This window comes from Cinclus cinclus, chromosome 11, assembly GCF_963662255.1.
Source record: "Cinclus cinclus chromosome 11, bCinCin1.1, whole genome shotgun sequence".
In the NCBI taxonomy this organism is placed as follows: Eukaryota; Metazoa; Chordata; class Aves; order Passeriformes; family Cinclidae; genus Cinclus; species Cinclus cinclus.
The window spans coordinates 1585794-1608152 of record NC_085056.1 but is presented as its reverse complement, the minus strand read 5'-3'; the positions used below and the strand labels follow the sequence as shown (position 1 = coordinate 1608152).

At 48.8% G+C, this 22359-nt stretch overlaps 1 protein-coding gene across 4 annotated transcripts in view; it reads left to right on the top strand.

Moving 5' to 3' along the window:
* ZC3H18 (zinc finger CCCH-type containing 18) overlaps positions 1 to 22359 on the top strand; it is a 42702-nt gene that overhangs the window by 8591 nt on the left and 11752 nt on the right. For all 4 annotated transcript variants that reach the window (XR_009933536.1, XM_062500063.1, XM_062500062.1 and 1 more), the window contains exons 3-11: positions 278 to 362; positions 1240 to 1388; positions 1791 to 1883; positions 2369 to 2526; positions 5541 to 5658; positions 7392 to 7684; positions 18593 to 18793; positions 20472 to 20597; positions 21939 to 22040. Coding sequence is in view for 3 of the 4 variants with exons in the window: in XM_062500063.1 (XP_062356047.1) it covers positions 278 to 362; positions 1240 to 1388; positions 1791 to 1883; positions 2369 to 2526; positions 5541 to 5658; positions 7392 to 7684; positions 18593 to 18793; positions 20472 to 20597; positions 21939 to 22040 (1325 nt within the window). In the remaining variant the exon portion in view is untranslated. The remainder of the gene's footprint in view (positions 1 to 277; positions 363 to 1239; positions 1389 to 1790; positions 1884 to 2368; positions 2527 to 5540; positions 5659 to 7391; positions 7685 to 18592; positions 18794 to 20471; positions 20598 to 21938; positions 22041 to 22359) is intronic.

The window sequence follows — 22359 nt, the reverse complement described above, 5'->3', positions numbered from 1 at the left end:
GAAGCTGTGGTTGCCCCTGGATCCCTGGAAGTGTCCAAGGCCAGGCTGGACAGGGCTTGGAGCAGCCTGGGATGGTGGAAAGTGCTTTTGCAGCCACCTGGAATCTTGTGTCTTCACCTTGTGCAGGTGCTCTGGGGCATTCCTTGTAACCTGACCTTGTTTTTATCCCGTGGTTTTGCCCCAGGGCGGCTCTCAGTGACTGATGTTTGAGCAGACTGGGAAATGTCAGGTCCTGCAGGGAGTGCCCCCCATGAAATATCAGCTTTGTCTGTTCCAGGATGATGATTTGGAAGAAGGAGAAGTTAAAGACCCCAACGACAGGAAAGTGAGGCCACGCCCCACCTGCCGCTTCTTCATGAAAGGTAACCACACTCTGAGGATGAGAAGGCCAAAGCTGCTGCAATTGCTCCTGTCTGTTTTTTTTTTTTTCCCTTTCCCTCCATTAAGTTGCTTTTCCATGATAAATTCTGCCCCAGGCATCCTCAGTGTCACTTTTCTATTTCTTGGTGGTCAAAGCTGAATTTTCATGGAGCCACTACACAAAAATGGCTTTGTCCTCAGCGTGGTGAGCCTGGAGGAGGTAAATAAAGGGAAACTTGCAGTGGTTTTTGGAATAAAACAGAGAAGCTGTGGCTGCCCCATCCCTGGGAGGGTGCAAGGCCAGGCTGGACAGAGCTTGGAGCAACCTGGGATAGTGGAAAGTGTTGGAATTGGAGCTGGATGAGCTTTAAGACCCTTCCAGCCCAAAGCACTCCATGGTTCTGCTCCCTGCCTCACCACTGTTTGTTTGGGATGTGCTGTGGTGCTTGCTTTGCTCTCAGGTTTCCTGTGAAAGGCAAAGCTCCTAATTAGAAATGTTTTTCATTAACAAATGAGGATCTCATAAGCTTATTCCTACACCTGATTAGCAGTGTGTGTCCATCCCTCCCTTCTCCCCTCTGGAATAAGGGTCTTGTACATTGATCCATCTGTGTCTGGATCTGTTTGTCCCCTCTGGCAGGTGGAGAGTGACGAATATCTCTCCATGTGTGTGAAAATTTACCTGTGGGTAAATTTAAATCACCTTGGGTGATTTACCTGTGTAAATCCCAACCAAGCTGGAGAGTAGAAAAATCAAACACATCAAACAACATTATTCCTGTAAGGATTTGAAATGCCTGGTGGGGGTTGTCATGGTTATGGGGCTGAAGTGCTGCTTGCTTTTGGGAAGAGGGATCTAACATCTGTGTGTTCCTACAGGACACTGCACCTGGGGCATGAACTGTCGTTTTATCCACCCCGGAGTGAACGATAAAGGAAATTACTCCTTGATCTCCAAACCTGAGCCCTTCTCCCCCAATGGTGCCCCTCCCATGGGCCCTCACCCGCTGATGCCAGCCAACCCCTGGGTATGGAATCTCTTCTCTGGGTTTATGGCTCCTTCACCACCCTCCCCACCCCTGGGAATGTTCAAAGGGGGGTTTTGGAGAACCTGCTCTAGTGGAAAATGGCTCTTCCAGTGGAACAAGATGAGCTTCGAGGTCTCTTCCTACCCAAACCATTCCACAATTCTGTGATTTTGCTCTCTCTTTTTTTTTTTTTTTTGAGATAATACCTCAGCAAAATCCAACCCAGAGTTGGATGTGTGATTTTTAAATGGTGATTTTGGAGTTGCCAGTAGAGGGGGGTAATTTTCCATGGTTTCTCAGCTTGGATCTCTGGATTAACTCTGAGGTAGCTTTACAAAGCACAGCTTTGCTGTTTAAAATTAACTCACATGTCTTTTATTGCTCTCCTCACCTTTCCAACAGGGAGGCCCAGTGGTTGATGAAATTTTACCTCCACCTCCTCCAGACCCTCCAACAGAAAGTGCCTGGGAGAGGGGGCTCCGGCACGCTAAAGAGGTAAATTCCTTCCTCAGGGAGTTGCTGCTGGCTCCAAAACCCACTGGAAAAACCTCTTTTTGGAGCATGAGTGTCTTGTTGTACATCACAATTGTTAGACAGCCAAGAGGAGCTCAAATCCAGTTTGGGGGGGTGTTATATTTTAAAAATAGTGGGAATTTGTGGCCTTCAAGTCCAGTCCTCCACAAAGCAAAGCTTTGAGCTGATCCAGTTTCCCTCCCTTCAGTACCTGTTTCTCCAGTTTGTGATCACTGCAGGAGGGAAACTTCTGTTTCCTGCTGTTCTGAGCTGCTGGAATAGGGAATTAATCAGGAAGGGTCCAGTACTCTGCACATTCTGAGGGAATAAGGTGCTCTAGCTGCAGAAAATCTCCCGAGGGCAGGAATTTTGAATATTACAATTTCTCCCTGCCCCAGGAGAGGGGGATTTTTTAATATGACCGTTTCTCCCTTCTCTCCTCACGCTGTTTTTCTGTGCTTTGACAGGTATTAAAAAAAGCAACCATGAGGAAAGAGCAGGAGCCTGACTTTGAGGAGAAGAGATTCACTGTGACCATTGGAGAGGACGAGAGGGAATTCGACAAGGAGAACGAGTTTTTCCGGGACTGGAATTACCGCATCACCAGAGATGTCCGGGACCCCACGTAAGAAACACTCCTGGCTTTGCTCCAGGGATAGCTGGGTGGGAATGCAGTGCACTGAGGCTGCCTGGGCTTCACTCCTCTCTCCAAAATGAGGGAATGTCACCTCCAAAACGTGGCAGCAGCTTCCCTGAAGTGGGAAGTTTAAAACTTGAGCTGCCTCCGCTCGCTCCGGTTCAACCCTACCTGCCTTCCCAGTCTCCTTTAACCCTTCCTGCTTCCTTGGAATTCTCCCTCCTGAGCTCTCTCCAGCTCTGCATTTCCTCCCTCACACCAGTGTGTTCTTCCAGCTTTTTTTCCCTCTTTTTTTTCCTTATCCCAACCATTAGAATTTAAAAATATTCAAGCTGAGGCTGCGAAGTTGGAGCATGTTCAGGGTGCAGGAGCTGATGGCCCCAGCTGGGCCTTCCTTTGCAGAACTGGTTTAACAAACACCTCAACTGGTCCCAGTTAAACTGGGCACTGGGCAGAAGCAAAGCTGGTACCTGGCCACAGCAAGCACCCTACATTTAAGTGTTCAGGTGTTTGGGGTTTTAAGAGAAAATTGTGAAGGTGCTGGAGACCTCAGACCCAGCTCTGGGAAATTGTTTGGTAGTTCTCAAGCCAAGAAAAGGAGTGGGAAGAGAATTTTTGGGAAAGAGGCTTGGATTCTGCAGGAATACAGGTGGATTTGTGTCTCCTTGCTTGTGTATCCTCATTCTTCCTACATGGACAGGTTATGGAAATATTTCCATTCCCAGAGGGTTTGCAAGGCTTAGTTCTGTTTATTTCAGAGTGGATGAATTACAAAAAAAAAAAAAATCTCTGAAAAGGAGTAGATTAAGCTTTTGATCAATATTGTTTGATTTGCTCTGGAGTGCAATTCCTTTCCCTAATTAAAAAAAACCAAAAAAATTAAAATAAACAAAAAACCCGCACCTGTCCTCAGTTTTGCAGCCTGAAAGAAAAAAATTTCTAAAATATTAATATTTTCATGAGTTTAATTAGCTCTGGATCTTGGCCTTGTGTTCTTCTCAGAGGCACCTGGAGTTTATCCCCAAAGTTCTGAGGGCTGTTCATCCATTTTCTTTATTTTATGACTGTCCTGTAAAATGTATTTTGGGCCTCTCTGATGTAGGAATTGTTAAGAGCAGGCCTGGTTTTCTTATAATTCAGAAAAAAAAAAAAAGTATTGCACATAACCAGTGTTAAACAAAAGTCATCCAACAGCTGGAATTCCTGAAAATTCCAGGCTGTGGCATTAAAATATCTTCACTGTGTGTGAAGGGAAAAGTTATTAATCTGCTGCTGTAAACTCTAGAAAATGCTGATTTTTCTCCCTCACACACAATTTATTGCCCAGTTGGACACCTTGCAGCCAACTGAGCACTGGAAGTGCAGCTGGGATGTGGAAAATGATTTCAGCACTGTCTTGTGACATGTGGAGTTGTCTCAGTAGTTCATGAATCCCTTTTTCTTTTTTGAATAACTATAGGGAGGTGGACATCAAAGAAAACATTAACTATGGGTAAGCAGGTCTTTGATTCTAGTACTGTTACAACTGTAAAAAAATTTTCCTTTGCTTTTTTTTCCATTGCACTTCCTCCAACTTCCAAGGCCACAGACAGACCACTGTCCCCCCAGTGGATATATTGGATTATTTTTGGGGTGATACCAATTATTTTCTAATTATTTAAGCGCTGAATTACCCAAACACAGCAGTGATCCTTTTTGAAATAAAAAAACAAAACCCCACCAATATTATAGAAAGGGGAAATTTGGGCTGGAGGCTGTGTGAAAAAGCAGAGTTTCCTTTCTGCTGTGGATTGAGATGTTTTTCTGTCTCTTTGAACACCTGATGTAGTTGAATCCAGTCTGGTTTGGGCAATCAGGAGTTTGTTGCTGACTGAAGCATCCCAAATCCTGGTTCTCCTTCCATTGGCTTATTGCTTCAGTCCAAAAGAGAAATCCTAAATTATTTCAAAGCACTGAAAGAAATACGCTGGAGTCACAAGGCAGCACCTACATCTTAACCTGATTTAGGTCACTTGGCACTTTTAAAATGCAAAAAGTGGCCCTTTATTCCTTTTTTTGAATAAATCAGAGTCTCATTATGGAGAATCTGGAATCTGGGAGCACTTGCTGTGTAATCATAGCTCTGCCACTGACTCCTCTGTGGCCCTGGAAGTTTCTTATTCCCTGTACCCACCTCCCCATCCTCACAGTGGATCTGATATTTGCACTCCAGGTGGTTGGATGTTGTTGAGTTGGGGAATTAAAACCATCAAACAATGTCAATAGAAAGCAGGAAATGGAGGAAACAGCTGTAAGGAGGAGGGAGTTTCAGTCCTTTTCCTCCCCCAAAATCCTTAGTTCTGCAGTTGTGTGCGTGCCATGGCTGGGCCAGCAGCTGATTCTGATTCCCACTGGAGAACATCAGCTGGAGAAGTGCTGCCTTCATTCCAAGGGGTAATTCCAGGTCCAGAGTGTTGCTGACCTTCCCCCAAAGCTCCACTTCTCCCTTTGGGAAGCTCAGCACCAGCTCCTGTCCTGTACTGGTGGCACTGGCATGCAGCCATCACTCCAGGGGCAGGGAACTGGGGGATCTTCATCCCTTCCACTCCTGAAGGTGTTTGGGATGAGCTGTGGGGTGCTTGGGCAGAAATCCCAGCTCTCAATCAATGAGGCAGAGCATGTCCTGCTCCCTGGCAGGGGCTCTCAAGAGCACTTTTTGTGTTTCCACCACATTGATTTGAAGGCTGAATTTTTGGTAGCTTTGTTGTTTTGGTTTTTTGTTGTTTTTTGTGTGCGTGTTTATCAAGAAAGGTTTGTGCTTTTGTCTGATAAGCCTCACTTTAAAAGGAAAAAAAGACTGTTGAGTGTTTGGTTGGGCTGTGTAGAAAATAAACATCTCTGTGCAGCCCTGCTGCATTGAACGTGGTTTTCTTGTCACAGTGACTGAGCTGACCTAGAGCACGCAGTTTTTGTGGTGCCAAGGTGCCATTTCCCTCTCTAACATTCCCTGTTTTTCATTGTAGGCTTGATCCCTATGCAGATCCCTATTATGACTATGAAATAGAGCGTTTCTGGCGTGGTGGGCAGTATGAGAATTTCAGGGTTCAGTACACAGACCCCGATCCCTACCGTAACTACAGAGTAAGTAAGGAAATTCCCCCTTCCCCCTTTTCCTTCCTGACTTTCTTCCAGGTTCTTCTGGGCCTTGAGCAGTGCTTGAAACAACAGTTTTCAAAGAGTTAAATCTTGGCTTAATTCCAGCACAGAGCACTGGAGGTGAGGGGAGGGGAGGAGAGGGGAGGGAAGGATGTTCTGTTCCAGCACCCTGAGGGCAAAAGCATCACTCCAGGTTTGGGAATGAGGTTGGGAAGCTGCCTGATGGAAAAGGATGTGGAGTGCTGGTGGATAGTGGCTGAGAAGGCCACTGTCACCTGGCTGGCACCAGCCCTGGCACGGCCACAGCCCCAGGGCAGGGATTGTCCCCTGGGGCACAGCTGGAATTCTGGTCAGGTTTGGGCCCCTCCAAGACACACATTGAGGGGCTGGAGCGTGTCCAGGGAAGGGAATAGAGCTGGGAAGGGGCTGGAGAATTCCTGAGGGAGCTGGGAAAGGGGCTCAGCCTGGAGAAAAGGAGGCTCAGGGGGAATTTCTGGCTCTGCACAACTCCCTGACAGGAGGGGACAGCCCCAGGTCGGGCTCTGCTCCCAGGGAACAGGGACAGGAGGAGAGGGAACGGCCTCACGTTGTACCAGGAAATTATTAGATTGTATTTTAGGAGAATTATTTCATGGGCAAGAGGATGTAAAGGATTGGAAAACACTGCCCAGGAAAGTGGTAGAGTCCCCACCCCTGGAAGTGTTCAAAAAACCTGTGGATGTGGCACTTGGGGACAGGGTCAGTGGTGACCTTGGTGGTGGTGCTGGGCTGAGGGTTGCACTTGATGATCTAAAGATGTTTTCCAACCTTATCAATTCCATGTCTGAGATGGGAAGGTGGTTCCTCCTCATGCTCCTTGGCTGCTCCTCAGTGTTGAGCAGTTGAGCAGTGCTTGGACATCTTGGAGAGGGAGGAAGTTTCCAGGAAATGAGGGAAGAGTTCCTTGTTAATTGTTGGGAAGGAGAGGATTAGATTTGGGCAGGCGTGCTCTGTGTGTGCCAGCAGAGGCTCCAGCCTGGCTGTGCAGTGCTGCTGGATTGAGGCACAGGAAAGCAGCAGCCAGGTGCTGAAATCCCAGGAATTGGGTGGTGCTGTACCAGGCACTGGATGAAAGCAAGGCTCTGAACCCTTTCCCTGCTCTTCCTTTTCCCCTCATGCAAACTTTGTGCCTCTGGAGCAGTGGCCAAACCAACCAGTCCTGCTCAGGGGGGAGCTTTTCAGTGCTTTCCATCAAATCCTTTCAAAAGTAGCTTTTCCTTTACTCCAAATCCTCGTTTTCTGCAGAAACAGTGCCCAGAGCTGAGCCTGGGCCTCGCTGTGGCCACACATGACCAATTATTTTCCTGATGCTCATTTGCAAAGTTAATTAGCTGGTTACAGAAATGATCAGCAACGAGAGGAATTACTTGTAAACATCTGCGTATTTATTTAATAAGCTTAATAAACCAAATTAATCCAAGCATGGCCTTTGAAAACAGCAGCTGTGTGGGACATGCTGCTGTGTTTGTGTCCAGGTTCTGCTCAGCAGGATCCGGATTATTGATTGATCTCCACGTCGTGGAATTGCAGATTTATTGGTTGATCTCCGTGTCGTCGAATTGCAGATTATTGATCCCAGTCCTTTACAGAGGGAGGGCGGATGTAATTCCTGTCATCCCCAGGCTGTCTGGGATCTGCTTTATCTCCGTTGTTTTTTCGTTTTTTGTTTTTTTTTCAAGGAAAGAGAGCGAGAACGGGAAAGGGAAAGAGAGAACAGACAACGGGAGCGGGAACGGGAGCGGGAGCGAGAGCGAGAGAGGGAGCGGCGGCAGCGGGAGCGGGAACGGGAGCGGGAGCGCGAGCGCGACAAGGAGAGACAGCGGCGGAAAGAAGAGTGGGAACGGGAACGGGAGCGAGTGAAGAGGGACGAGAAGGACAGGCAGCACAGAGATCGCGACAGGGACCGCGATCGCGACAGGGACCGCGACAAGGACAAGGACAAGGCAAAGCCGCGGTCGCCGCTGCTCCCGGGGTAAGTGCGTGCTGGGATCCTGGGGGGGGTGTGTGTGTGTGTGTGTCACTGCTGAGGAAAGCAGTGGCTGATGAGCTTCGTGGCCACTAAGTGGAGCTAAAACATCGGTGACAATGAGAGTGTGTAACCTGACCCTGAAAGCAGCAGTGTCCTTTGGGATGGAGGTGTTCGGGTCCTCCCTCTTCCCCTTGGGATGGAGAGGTTTTGGGAGGGTGAGGGAATCTACATAGGAGTCCTGTGGTGACTCCCTTTGAGGGCTTGAGAAATGTCTGTCACAAGAGCCAGAGCTGCTTTGGGAGTCTGTGGATAGCAAAAGTATCTGGAGATTTAAGTACAGCTGGAAAAGGATGAGGGAATCCTGCAAGTTGTTTCCTTGGGAGTGACTGTGGTGATTCCCTTTAAAACCTTCAGAAAAGTCTGTCACAAGAGCCAGAGCTGCTCTGAGTTTGTGGATAGCAAAAGTATCTGGAGATTTAAGTACAGCTGGAAAAGGTGAAGGAGTTATCCTTGTAATGAGTCTCTGCTTGGCGGAATTGCAGCATGAAACAAAACCTGAGTTTGTTTCCTGTGACCACCCACTGTTTGTGGAAATCCCAGCTGTGACCTGTGTGAAAGAGAAAATGGAACCAGATAGACTGAAAGTGCAGGAACGTGATTACTGTTTTGTTCCCCTGTCAATGATTTATGAGCCCTGCTTTCCCAGCCTCTCCTGTCTGAGGCACATTTGTAAAGCCCTGGATGAATATCCCAGTGGAATGGAAGTTCTGATGTCACAACCTCGTTTGGTTCAGAATCATGGAAAAGTATCACATTTTTTGTAGAGGGACGTCTTGGAGCAACCTGGTCTAGTGGAAAGTCCCTGCCAATGGCAAGGGGGTGAAATGAGGTGAACTTCAGTCCTTCTCAGCCCAACCCATTCCATGATTTTGTGATCTCCAGGAAAACTGCTTAACAGTTTCTTGGGAAGAGTGGCAGATGGAGACTCCCACAGCATGTGGAGCACCGTGGGGATGCACAGGCATGTGTAGGACAAAGACAAGGATTCACTGGAGCTCTTTCCTGCTGCCTGGTGTCTGTTGTTCCTCTGCACTGGAGGAAGGTGTGAAACACGTTGGGCATGAGGAAGAGTTGGATCAACAAAGAGCAGGGTTAAGAATGCCAGGAATGAGGCTCCACATGGAATCAGGTGGTTTCAGGTGGGAGCAGGGCTTAGTCCTGAATCCCTCCCAGAATTTTTATGTGCATTACTGAAAGAATAGCTGATTTTTGACCCTCTTTCCCAAGAGGAAATGACAGTTTCAGAACAGCCTGGAGGAGCAGCAGCAGCTCCAGAGCAGTTATAGGAATACCATAATTACACGTTCCGTTTAATTATAATCTTCTCTTAACAACCACGACTTGTGCACCTTAATTACCACATTGCCTGGTGGTTTGTGCTCTCTTGGCTTGGTGATGGGACAGATCTTGTCCAGACCCATGTGATGGAGATGATGTCAATGAAAGTGATGTCACCTGCTTGGCAGCTCAGGGTCATGAGTCGGTGACAGTCACTGTGACCCAAGGCTGAGCCTTGGCTGCTCCCTCCCTTGGCACTCCTGGAGTGCTGGGGCAGGGCTCTGTTGGGAGAGTTTGGGCTTCTAGTGCTGCCCAAAGGGTGCTGGGTAGGAGCAGGAGCTGTGCTCATCAATCTTGGATCCATCTCATTCCATGAAACCACGTGGGAGCCCAGAGATGGGATTGACAGCATTCAGAGGATACACATTCCCTGCTTCCTTCAGGCACAAGGGAGCTGGGAATGTCTCTTGTATCTCCAGAATTCCATCATCCTTTAGATGAACTTTCAAAAATAGTTTCTGATGCACCTCTTTCCTTTATTTGTTTCAAGTCTTCTGTGGAAAGGGACTTTTCAAAGGGCATGGCATGACAGGGCAAGAGGAAGTCGCCTTAAGTTCAAGGGAATGCAGGGTTAGATGGGATATTGGGAAAGAGTTCCTCCCTGTGAGCGTGGTGAGGCCCTGGTGCAGGTTGCCCATGTTGGAAGGGACCCTAAAGCCCATCCCATCCCATCCTCTGCTGTAGGATTTCAGTTCCCATGGTGGACATCCATACTGACATGACCCCATCCCGCAGCTCTGCTGGTGTCTGGATGTCTGTGGAGAAAACAAACCCGCAGGAAGAAGTTTTGCAAAAGCTTTTGAACAAGTGAAAGCATAATTCCAGCTTCTCCCTTGGAGGGCACATCCCTCATCTGCTGTCACTTGGCGTTTCCCCAGGAGTCCCCGTCACGCTCGTGCTGTGACCTGGCTCTGGGCTGTGTCCCACGTCACTTTGTGACCAGCTCCCGACTTCCTCGTGGCAGTGCAGTGGCTCGAGCCATCTCACCTTTTCTCCAGATGCCTCCGTGCCAGGCTCCAGAGGGGCAGCTTTGGCCTCCTGGGACTGAGCAGCTCCCGAGCTTGTTTAACGTGTCAAACCTGGGATTGCTCCGTGCTTCCAGGGAAGCAGGATGCACAGCAGTGCCACAGCACACACCTGTGCCTCTATTTATAGACTCTGGGCTTTCCCTAATTGCTGGATCCCAGCTTTTGGCAGGACCAGCCTCTCCGGGTGGCGCTGGGGGCTGGCTCGTGCCTCGGCTGCCTGTTGGTATTCCTGCTGCTTCCAGGGCCCTGCTCACTAGTGAGCTTGGAGAATTCCTTCACAGAGCTGGGAGAGCTGCTCCAGAGAGAGAGAGCTGGGAGAGCTGCTCCAGAGAGAGAGAGCTGGGAGAGCTGCTCCAGAGAGAGAGAGCTGGGAGAGCTGCTCCAGAGAGAGAGAGCTGGGAGAGCTGCTCCAGAGAGAGAGAGCTGGGAGAGCTGCTCCAGAGAGAGAGAGCTGGGAGAGCTGCTCCAGAGAGAGAGAGCTGGGAGAGCTGCTCCAGAGAGAGAGAGCTGGGAGAGCTGCTCCAGAGAGAGAGAGCTGGGAGAGCTGCTCCAGAGACAGAGGAATAGAATTTAACAAAGATTTAAACCCTGATGTATTCAGGGACAAGCATTTCTCTTTGAACCTTTGGAAAGAAGAGGCTGCAGTGTTTGAGCTCCAGTGGGATTGTCACATGTGGATTGGCCTTTTTGGAAGGAATTTAAAAAATTGTCTTTCAGTACCTGTAGGGAGCCACCAAGAAAGAGGGAGAAGGACTTTGAACAAGAACATGGAGTGTAAGGACAAAGGGGAGATGGATTCAAACTGGCAGAGAAGAGGTTTAGATGGGATCGTGGGAAGAAATTCCTCCCTGTGAGGGTGGGCAGGCCCTGGCACAGGTTGCCCAGAGAAGCTGTGGCAGCCCCTGGATCCCTGGAAGTGTCCAAGGCCAGGTTGGAGCAACCTGGAGCTTGGAAGGAGTCCCTGCCCATGGCAGGGGGTGGAATGAGATGAGCTTTAAGATGTATTCCAACCCAAACCATTCCATGATTCTCTGAATGTTCAGTTGCTGTTTTAAGCATTGGGTTGGGCTTTTTTTTCCCCCCAAGCTTAAGATGAGCACTCCAAGAAGTTTAAAATCTGAGATTGCACTGCTGGTAAAACTGTTCCTCCCCCTCCTCCTCCTCCCTCCTCAGGCATTGAACACTCAAACAAGCCAGGACACTTTATGATAAATTAGAGGGATAACTTGGCTGTCTGTCCTCCTGCTCCCATCCCCAGAACGAGTTCTGATGCCCCAGGCTGGGCCTGATTTTTGCTGAGTGCAGAATTCCCTTTTTTTCTCTCCAGCTTGCCAGTGGAGCTCCCTGTTGTGCAAAGCCTTTCAGGGATAAAGAAGTGACATGAAATATGTCCTCTGAAGAAACTTAGAGCAGTGCAAGATGTTCTGACCCTTAGCTGGGGGTGAGAGCTCTTGAAATAATTTGCTTTAATCCTTTCTGTTGTCATAGGCCTTTATCTGAGGGAATCTGTTCCAGGAGCTCATGAAGCAGCCCAGTGTTGTGGGATCTTGGTGGGTGAAAAAGGTCCATGAGATGGGCATTGGTTTCTTTCCCACCTGGATCTCCTCTCCAAGGAGTGCTGGGGGTTCTGGTGGGGAGCAGCATGGCAAAATGAACCTTGGGGTGAGACATTGTCATCTCCAGTCTTGGAATTTGTCCTGATGTCTGACCTGAAAGCTCTTCCCACAAAGACCAGACAAGCTTCAAGCTGGGCCTGGGGAGGCTCAGGTTGGACATCAGGAGGAATTTCTTCATGGAAAAAGTGACTGAAATGGGCTGCCCAAGGAGATGGTGGAGTCCACATCCCTGGAGGTGTCCAAGGAAGGACTGGACGTGGCACAGGCTGGACTTGATGACTTTGGAGCTCATTTCCAGCCCCAGTGATTCTGGGATTCTCATGGTATGGAGCCCAAATTCCATGGAATACCAGTGCCAGGTGGGATGATGAGAGGGAGGGGCTGTTGTCCTCTGAAGGTGCCAGGAAGGAGCAGTGTCTGAGGAAGGAGCAGTGTCTGACAGACCATCCTATCATTATCACACATACCACTCTTTTTTTGGAAGGAAGTTCCCTCAGTCAGGACTAAAACTATTAATGGAGAGCACTTAGGCAGCCATTAAAAACCAAAATAACCCTGTGAGCGGGGGATTCAGACAATTGACAGCAGAGTCAGAAAGGACAAATCATAAATCCTTGTAAAACCTTTCCAGAAAGGAGCCTTGAGCTTATTCCCAGCTGTTCCTGAGGTGTCACCTGGAGTGTGAGGTGCTGCAGATTGCAGGTTAAGGTTACGTGATCCCATGGCCGTGCTCACCCTTGTGTTGTTTTCTCAGGCTGGTTCAAGTTGACTTTGTTAATCTCTGAGCACGTTAATGAGCAGGATAACCCAGGCTCTGGAATCAGTGCAGGTTATCCAGTCAGAAAGTGATGGAATGAGCTTGATTAGATAAAGGAGTGGCAAAAAGAAGGGAATGCAAATGGAGTGATTCACGGTGCTGTGTGCATCACAAAGCAACTGAGCTCCTTTTTTTGGGGGGAAGAATCTCTAACTCTCAGTGTTCCTGTTGTTGTCTTTCCTGAGAGTTTCTGGTAGTCTCTCCATGCTGCCAGATGGATTTGTTCCCTATTTTTTGGATGTAGAGGCTCTGAATGAAGGTAGCTGTCAGTCAGTTTTGGGGGGCTAAGTGCTGGCATCTCATCCTACCTAAAGATGGGAGAATAGTGGATTTTGGATCCTCTTAGTTTTCCCTGTGGAAATCTCAGTTATTTTCTAGAATAAATCCTGATTTGTTCCTCTTTGTCCTGCCACTGGGGGAAGAGCAGGCAGGGCAGACGTGTGCGTGCTCTTCCTGGTTTTGGAGTTGGTAAAACCCTGGAATGCCCTGATTTAGCCTTGTATCCATGAAAATTGAGTAAAAGGGGGGAAAATCAGCCTCCATCCAGGGACATGGATTTGCTCTGAAGGTGTCTGCACCTCCCTGGGCAGCTTCCAAGGGCTGTTGGGTTTCCCAGGCTGAGATGGGTTTTATCTGCTCCAGCTGGAGCTGGACCTCTGCTCCTGCACCCTCCAGGTGTTCCAGGACTGCTCAGAGAAGAAATTCCCTTCTTTTCACGTACAGAGCACATCCAGTGTCACTCCAAGGTTCTTTGGAATCTCAGTCTAGTGCCCTGCATGGAAGCTCTGCTGTGATAAACACGATAACGACTTGTTTACGTCCCTGTTTTTTTGTGGTGCAGCTGCCAGCCAGAGCCATGGAACCTGCTTAGACAGCTTTGCTTTCATTTCTGCTCCCAGGACTTGGGGGAAGTTGGTGATAAGAACAGCTCTGCTCTGGAGCCAGGCTTGGAGAGCTGGGAGTGTTCAGCTTGGAGAAGTGAAGGCTCCAGGAAAGCTGGAGAGGGACTGGGGACAAGGGGGTGGAGGGACAGGACACAGGGAATGGCTTCCACTGCTGGATTAGATGGGATATTGGAAAGGAGTTCTTCCCTTTGAGGATGGAAATTGCCCAGAGAAGCTGTGGCTGCCTCATCCTGAAAGTGCCCCAGGTCAGGTGGATGGGACTTGGACCAGTGGAAGGTGTCCCTGCACAGGGTCTGGATGAGTTTTAATGTTCCTTCCCACCCAAACCATTTTGTGATTCCGTGATGATAAAGTCTGTGAATCAAAGCAAGCTTTCCAAGTTCACAAAACTGGAATTTCTGTTGGTCCTTACGGTTCTTGAGCTACTGCCTCCACTTCCCCAGCAGCAGGAGAAGAGTTTCATAACCCTGAATCGAGATGAAGGGCAGTGAGTGACTCGGATGTGGATCTCAAGGTTTGTGATTTTTCTTTAGCATGTCAGAGATGGAGTTACTGGGAGATACCCCAGCCTGGATTTTAGTGGAACAAGGTAATTCCAGGGCAGGATCACTGGCACATTCTGGGGGCAGGATGGCTGCCTCCTGCTCCTGGAGAGGAGGCTCTCCAGGTGTCAAATGCTCAGCCCTTAGGGGAGATGCCATCTCAGATAGCTTTATCTCCCTGCTGGGATGATTTCATCCTGGAGGTTCAGATTGTATCTCTACTCTTTAATTTCCAAGCCTCTCCCCATCTGGCTTTGAAGAAATCCTTCCTTTTTTTTTCTTTTTTTTTTCCTTTTTTTTTTTTTAAGTGACTGATAACTCAGCTTCAGATGGAAACAGTTTGAGAAAAGCATTTTCCATGCTAATATTTCACCAGTATTGGGCAGCAGCTCCAAAGCCCAGCATTCCCCATCCTGAACACACGTAGGTGCCTTTCCAGAGCTGTTGTCCCTCTCCATTACTCCAAGACAGGAAAAGGTCCTGCGTGCTTGCACTCTGCTGGAATTTATTTTGCAGCAATTACAGGTCCCTTCACAGCTGCCTTGACACATGGCTCCAGTCATTCCTCGAGTCCACTTCCTCTGGAAAATTCCACTTGCTGCTGAAGGAAAAGCGCTGCTGACGCAATCCCAGCTTTCCTGCTTAGAAACACAAAGGCTGTTAAATCATCCCTGGACTTTCCTCCTGGAGAAAACTGAGCTGGAAGAGCAGCCCTGGAGCCAGGCTGACATCACTGCTGCCCAGGGGTGATCAGGTTTGGTTCCCTGTCCCACGGGGTGGGGAAGGACTGGAAGTGCTTTCCCCAGGATGCTCATTTTCCCCTCCAAGATTAGAAATTCTTCATTTCTAATGCAGTATTTGCATAGTACATGAGGAGAACTTGAGCTGGGCAGCTCTTGTTTTCTCCCCCCTCCAAAGTTTTGTTGGACTCAGTGACGTGCTTCAGCTGGGTTTCTTTGGGTGGTTTTTGTTTTTTTGTTTTTTGGGGTTTTTTTCGGTTTTTTTTCTTTTTTTTTTTTTGGTGGGGGGGAGGCAGATTTTTTTGGCAGCTGGCTGAGCCACGCCTGGGGTGCTGCCAGCTGGAGCTGCCTCTGCTCCTCTCCCTGCCAAAGCCAAGTTCAGCCTCACTTCTCCTGATTGCTGTCATTACATTCCAGCCAAATGGGCATCAGCGTGTTCCTTCTGGAAAAGAAAACTTTTAGTGTATTTAAGGGTAAAATTGCCTTTGGAAGCTGCTGCCCGAGTGATTCTTGAGGATCTGGGTGGAAATTTTGCTTTTGGTCACTCTTGTTTTGTCTTTTCTTCCCTCTAATTTTTTTTTTAAGACCTTGTGGAAGAGACTTAGGAATTAATTCTGAAATATTTCAATTGTTTCCTAAAAATTGGAGTTTGGTGAAAAAGATTGGGATGAGCACAAGGCTTCTTGGCCACTCTTTGTGCTGAAGTGTGTAAGGTTTGCCAGCAGCCTGGGCAGCTGTGAGGGTGAGGATGAACTCCTGAGCTGATCCCATGGCTCACCAGCCCTGGAATTCTTCCCTCATTTTCACCATGGCTCAGCCCTTTCCGTGGGCAGGTTGATGTCACTGACTCAGCAGCAAACCATCCTTATTTTTTAATGTATTGAATTAAGGAGCTGGGAGCTCCACCAAGCACCAGGTCCAGCACAAAATGGCCTGGCTGTAAGAGTGAAAGCGAGGAGAAATCCTCCCCTCCTCAACTCCCAGCCGTGGGACTTGGCCAGGCTGGGATTGGGATGTTCCTCTAGGGAGCTGCTCCAGCTCACTTTCCATTTTACCTCCTGAATTCCACTGGAGAAGACAAGTTCAGCAGCATCAGATCCCAGTTTTAGGTGGAACAAGTTTCTTTGGTGATGCCATGCATTGGAAGCTCTGATGAAAGGCTTTGAAATTGTCCTGACGGGAGAAACATCTTCCTTGTCTGTAGCATTTAGTGCTGAGTCAAAAAGCCAAGCACACCCCAAAACCAGCCTTACTGTTGTGGTTTTCCTGGGGAAAAACCTTTCCTCCAGAAAGTGACTTCATCCAGAGGGAATTGCATCAAACCAGGTAATAGGTGCAAGTGAGTGAGATTTGCTTTCAGAGTCATCCCTGTTCCCAGCTGGCACCCAAGCTCTGGAGTTCAGCTGGAGTTGTTCCAGCTCCTAGCATGAGCTGTTGGATGTGAATTGGAGTTGGTTTGAAGGGAGAAGTCCTGTAACATGCTTTTTCTTTCTGAAAACTGCTCCAGGAGGGAGTTGAGCCTGGAGAGGTGTGAAGGCATTCATTAGTTCATGGACTCATGGAATAAATAGCCTGAGCTGGGAGGGACATACAGGGATCTTCAGCTTGGTCCTGCCCAGGACACCCCAAAATCCAATCCTGAGCAGTGTCCAAACTCTCCTGGAGCTCTGTGCCCATTCCCTGGGGAGCCTGGGCACCCTTTGGGTGGGAAGATCCTGATCTTTCCTGATCTCCAACCTGAACCTGCCTGACACAGCTGTTGGCTTCCAGATTTGTCATTTTGGACACTGCAGGAGAAACTTCTCCAGAAGTTTTATCCTGGATAAAGCTGCCTCTTTGCCTGCCTGTGCCAGCAGAATATTCCAGGCTGTGATCCCAAGGGAAAGGACATTGGATCAGGATATTGGACATTATCCACAAGCATCTTCACGTGGTTTTCTCTCCTCCTTTCCTTGCTCTTTATCCTGCTGCTTCATGCAAGGTGTGGAGGCTTTTCCCAATCTTCCTTTTATTCTTTTTCTGCACTTGGTTGAGTCAAGGATATTACAGAGGTTAAATTCCAAATGGATTTGTAAACATCTGCTGGAAGGAGCCCTTGAGCCCAGCTTGGACTGTTTACTGTTACCAGGTTATAAAGAACAGAATGTGTCTCAACCACATATTCCAAGTGTGGTGTTCCTCCAAGGTGAAATACTTGTGGAATTGTGGCTAAAACTTGGAAAACTGGAGCAGTCCACTGCAGATGCCCTGTGCTGAGTTAAACAGTTTGTGTTGGAGCAGTGCTGGGAAAGGGGGAGCATGGGATGGGGCTGCTGGGAATAAAGCTGAGCCATGACCCTGCCTGGGATTCCCTTCCTGGGCACTCAGCACTTGTGTGTGGAATGGAGGTATCCAAGTCTGCTCTGCTGGAGTTGGAATGAGATTTGTGGGAGGGGTGAACGTGAAAGGAGGGGTTTTCCTCTGAATATTCCAAGGGAGTTGTGGGACAAAGAGTAAAATTGCTTTTACATCAGCAGAGATAAGGAAAGAGTCAGATGCTGGATTTTTAGGTCAGCACATCCCAGTACTGGCTTGGGGAAGAGGAAACTCTGCCAAAAAGGAGTGGATGAGGCTTCTGTGAGGCGTGAAGTCTTCAAAGGACAGGCTCCTGAGCAAGACCTTTCATTATCCTGGGGTTTGTTGAAGTGTCCCTGGAATTACTAGAAAACTTGGAGGTGGCTTTTTTATCTCAAAAAGCTAGAGGAAGTTGTGTGGGGAGTGGTTGCTTCAGTGGTGTGAGTAATGGGGTGGTACTGGCTGAACCCAGCGGGGGAAGGGGCCTTTCCTTCCCCAAATTCCCAGGAAACTCATTGCTTTGAGGAAAGGAATAAATGTATCATTGCCCTGCTAATTTGGTGACTGCATGAGACTTCAGAAAGCTTTAAGCCCTCACAAACTCTGCCTGAAACTGCAGGGAGAAGGTTAGAAGCAGGTAATTGAGGAGTTGAGTGCAGGTTAGAGTGAGGGCAAGGAAAAATTCCGGGTTAAATCACCCAGAGATAAGAGAGGCAATAAAGTCTCAGCCTCAAGAAACTCATCCTGGAGTACTTAAGGAAGTGTCTGGTGCTGAAAAGCTGGCCCTGGATTATTTTCAGAAGTTTGGAGAGGAGAAAGGAAACCTGGAGAACCAAAAAAGGGGAAATGAAAGTAGGACCCTTAAATAGAAAGGGAGGAGATGGATGAAGAGTAAAGCTTGGTTGGGCACCTCATTTGAGCACCCAGAGAAAAAGCCAGGGATGAACCAGCCTGGTTTATGGCCAGCTGGGGAGGGAAGTGTCCCCTTGGGAAAGGTGACAGGAGGTCACTGTGTCTTGGCTTGTGACAGCCCCACGGGGTGTCCTGGTAATGGGAATATTGGGGTGATCCAGGCTTGGTGGTGACTCCTCTCCATTGCACCAGGCTGGGCTTGCTCCAGCTCTGTGCTGCTATAGGGAGGACCAGGTTTCCCATTCCCTTTCCTCTGGCTTGTGTCTAGTCCTTGGAGGCCAAGAGCTGAGCCTGGAATCAGCCAGGAGTGTCACAAAGTGCTTAGTGGGACACAGGAGTTCAGAAGATGATGGCTTTGTTGGTTTACAGAGCAGCACTGGCTTGTCACTGTTCACAAACAGAGTTCATCTAACACTTCATCACCCCAGAATGGTGCTGGAATCCCACAGGGGATATAAGGAGCTGTAAGGAATTAATCTAAAGGATGAATTCAGATTTCTCCATGGCCCTGTATGTTCATTAATCCATTTTCTTATAACACGTTGATCATTTCTGCTGTTTTTCCCTTGAGTACCTCCCTTTCCAAAGCCCAGCTGCTGACCTCCTCCTCGTTTTGCAGCCGCCAGCCCGAGGCACCAAAGAAGGACAAGGAGGCCACAGCCCTGGGCACTGCTCCATCCAAGAGGGCAGATGAGTGGAAGGATCCCTGGCGCCGATCCAAATCCCCCAAAAAGAAACTGGGAGTGTCCGTGTCCCCCAGCAGGGCACGGAGGCGCCGGAAAACCTCGGCTTCCTCAGCCTCTGCTTCTGGCTCCTCCAGGTGAGCCAAGGGGGGAGAGTCTGGAGTGGGATGGGGCTCCTTGGTGGCCAGGGAAAGGTGTGGAGGTGACACAACAAGAGCTGCACTCACTTTGTCACTATGGTCCCTGTGCCTAGAGTGAGTTCCACCCCAGGAACAGGAGGTCTTAGATGTGGCCAGAGCTATGGCTCCATGGCTTTGTTTGGCTGTCAGATTGCATTGGAAGGAAGAGAGGGAGGTCTTTTGCATAGGATAAAAAGGATTTATTACTCTGGGGAATCTGGGGGGCAAAAAGACAAAAATGGAGAAGGTGCAGTGACTCAGATATGGGGGAGGTTCAAGGGGAAGGTACAAACTGTTAGCAAATTGGAGAAATTCTGGGGAGGGGGGTAAAAGGCAGGGTTCACAAAGGCATTGTCCAATGAGGGAGGTAGGGGTGAAAACTGGGTCACATGGACTAATGAGACATTGAGTTTTAAGGGTTTTCCAGTGGGGAATTTCAAGCAGGGGGTTGGCACAAGGCAGGATTGACAAGGAGTTCAGGGCAGACTGACAGGGTGGGTGAGAGGGCACAACCCAGACCAAACCATTCACCTGAGCAGTAACAGAACACACCATTAACAAGAAACACACTGCAGCATGGAAGTGTTTGGAACAGGTTGTCCAGACAGGTTGTGAGTTCTCCATCCTAGGGATAGTGGAAGTGGATGATCCTTGGATGAGCCCTGGATGATCCTTGAGGTCTCTTCCAAAACAAACCATTCCAGGGTTTTATATTTGGGAAAGCAGTTCAAGATTTTGCTCAGGAACACCTTATGGACGTGTGGTGAGAAGGAAGCCAAAGCAGGCAGGGAGCTGTGGGAGCTCTGCTGTGATTGTTGGAGCTCAGGAGAAGTCCCTGGAAAAACCACTTTTCCAGGGAATTAGAGCTGGATGCAGTCTGCATGATAGCAACTCACCTAGATGAAAACTGACCTCAATAGGAGCAGCAAGAACTGGGAGCTGTAAAAATTGGATCCTGGTCACTCTGGGGTGGATGGAGGGAGGAGTTGAGCTCACTCCAGTAAGAGCAGGTTGATGCTACTGGGAGAACTGGGATTGTGGAGGTTTGACAGAGCTTTGGAGGGTTGGAATGGGGCTTGGAAACCAACGGTGTGAAATAAGATAAAAACCACCTTTCAGAAAGAACCTCCCTGAATCTGGGAGCCTCAAGGCACAAACTGGATCCATTCCTTTAAATGCTTGAACTTGAAGCTCCTGAAAGAGGGGGGAAGTATCCAGGAGGAATGAGGAACATGTTAAATTGGAGATAGACATCTAAAAGCCAGAGCCCTCCTGAAGCAGATTTTCCTGCTGGGATCACTGCACCTAGTCAGGTGATCTGTCAGGGAATTGTCCAGGGAAAAGGCTCAAAATATATGGAAGCAGTTCTCAAAAAGAACAGAAAATCAGTAATTCAAGGAAGGGAGGCTTATTTAAGGGTGCAAAGAGAGTAGCAGCAACAGGATCCCCCTTCAAAGAAAAAGGGGATTTGAGGAGACACTAAATCCTGACAGTTCCCTGAGGAGAAGACTGGTGGGGTTTGGAGCAGCACTTGGGAAGAACATCTTTGGAAACAAGACCTTGAGGGCTTTTCGGGAAGCTGTGAAGTTTAATATTTCTCTTGAGGAAGCTCTGAATTTTAATATTTTTCTCCCAGGTCCTCTTCTCGTTCATCCACCTACTCTGGGTCCGGCTCCTCCCGCTCGCGCTCCAGATCCTCCTCCTACAGCTCCTACTCCAGTCGCTCCTCCAGGCACAGCTCTTTCTCAGGCAGCAGGTCCAGGTAGTGACTCCTGGGACTGGGAACCAACGGTGGGATGGTTTCCAAATGCTTCCTGACAGTTCCTTTTTGCCCCGTTGAAATGAACCATTCCAAGGAGTTGGCTGAGCGAGGGAGGCTGTGGTGGTTGGATGAAGGAGACGTGTCAGCCACCCCCTCCTCTCCCCGGTGCTCCCACCCACGGGTGCAGTGCTGTTGTGGCTGGGTGCTTTCCCATGCCTGTGGTGGATTAACATCTCCCATCACTTGCATTTGCTGCTTGGAAGAAGTTCAGCAACATCTCTTTTCTGTGGTGCTGGAATTTCTATTTCAAGAGGCAAATCCCGTTTCTTTATTAAAGCAGTTCTGTCTTGTAATAGTCCTGACACTTCAAAGTAGCAATCCAGTGTCCCATGCTGATTAAGATTTATTCCTCTGCAACTTCCTTGCCCCTGCAAACAGTGTCCCAAGCCTGGAATATCCACAGTAGGAGAGCTGGCTCCTTAGATAGGAGCTGAAGCCATACAGGTACCCAGAGCAGATTCCACAGGTGATGGCAGAGCACACTGTCACTTCCTAGGAAAAGCTCAGCTGGGAGCTGATTCCATCTGGGAAGCAGAATGAGCTTCCCCATCCATCCCTGCTCAGGCCAGGACAGCACCAGTGTGGGTGACACCCTTGGCTGCCTCTCCCTGAGGTGGCAGAGTGAGGAGCACCCTGTGCCCAGCTGTCCCCAGTGTCACACAAGAGTCAGGCTGCTGGAGGCACTGGGATGCAGCAGAAGCACTTCCAGTCTTGGCCCTGGGGTGAATCACCCCAACCCCAGCCCGTGGTATGTGCTCAGGGGCTCAGGAAACAGCTCCTGCCCGTGATTGTCACCTTTGGGATGCACCACTTCGTGCTGCTTCTTGTGTTCCAGAAATCACAGATCACTGTTAGCTTTAGGTGTATTTTTTGTCTGATTCTCCCAAGTTTCTTTTGGTTTAGTTGCTGTTTAAAGGATGAACTAACTGCTCTGGGAGTTACAGGACATAATGTGATGAACATAAAACTTAAAATCCTGCTCGTTTTCCTGTGTATTCTCCCTAAGGAGAGAATAGAGAGGATGGAGACAGCCTCAGGTATTTCTGTGGAATACCTGGAGTGCCTCTCCTCTAGTTGATCCTATTTTTATTTCTGTTTCCTACTTTTCCCACTGCCTGATGACAGAAGTTGACTTTTGTTGCCCGGAGTCCAAATATCAAACCAAGAGAAGCTCAGGACAAGTTCCTGGGGAGGGGGGAGTGGTGGCTGAATGCCCTGAGAGCCAGGAAAAGCTCCTGCAATCCCAGAGGCTGAGCTGAGTGATGTCTCCTTCCTTTCCAGGTCAAGGTCCTTCTCATCTTCCCCCTCTCCTTCTCCAACACCATCTCCTCACAAGCCACTGGTGAAGGCTAAAGGGGAATTATTGCCACCTCCTGGGAAAGGGTAAGGATCCATCTTCCTCTGGATACCTCTGAAGAGGGTTCACACAAGCCCTTCTGACCTTCAGGGGCCTTAAACTTTGAAGGAGTGCAGGATTAGATGGAATATTGGGAAGGAATTGTTCCTCTGAGGGTGGGGAGGCCCTGGATCCCTGTGAGTGTCCAAGGTTGGATGGGGCTTGGAGCAGCCTGGGATAGTGGAAGGTGTCCCATGGCAGGGACTGGAACAGGGTCTTTGAGGTCCCTTCCCATCCAAATCCTCATTCTGGGGTTCTAAACCTGATTGAGTTTAAGAAAGAAATGAAAGATGCTCTCTTTATTGA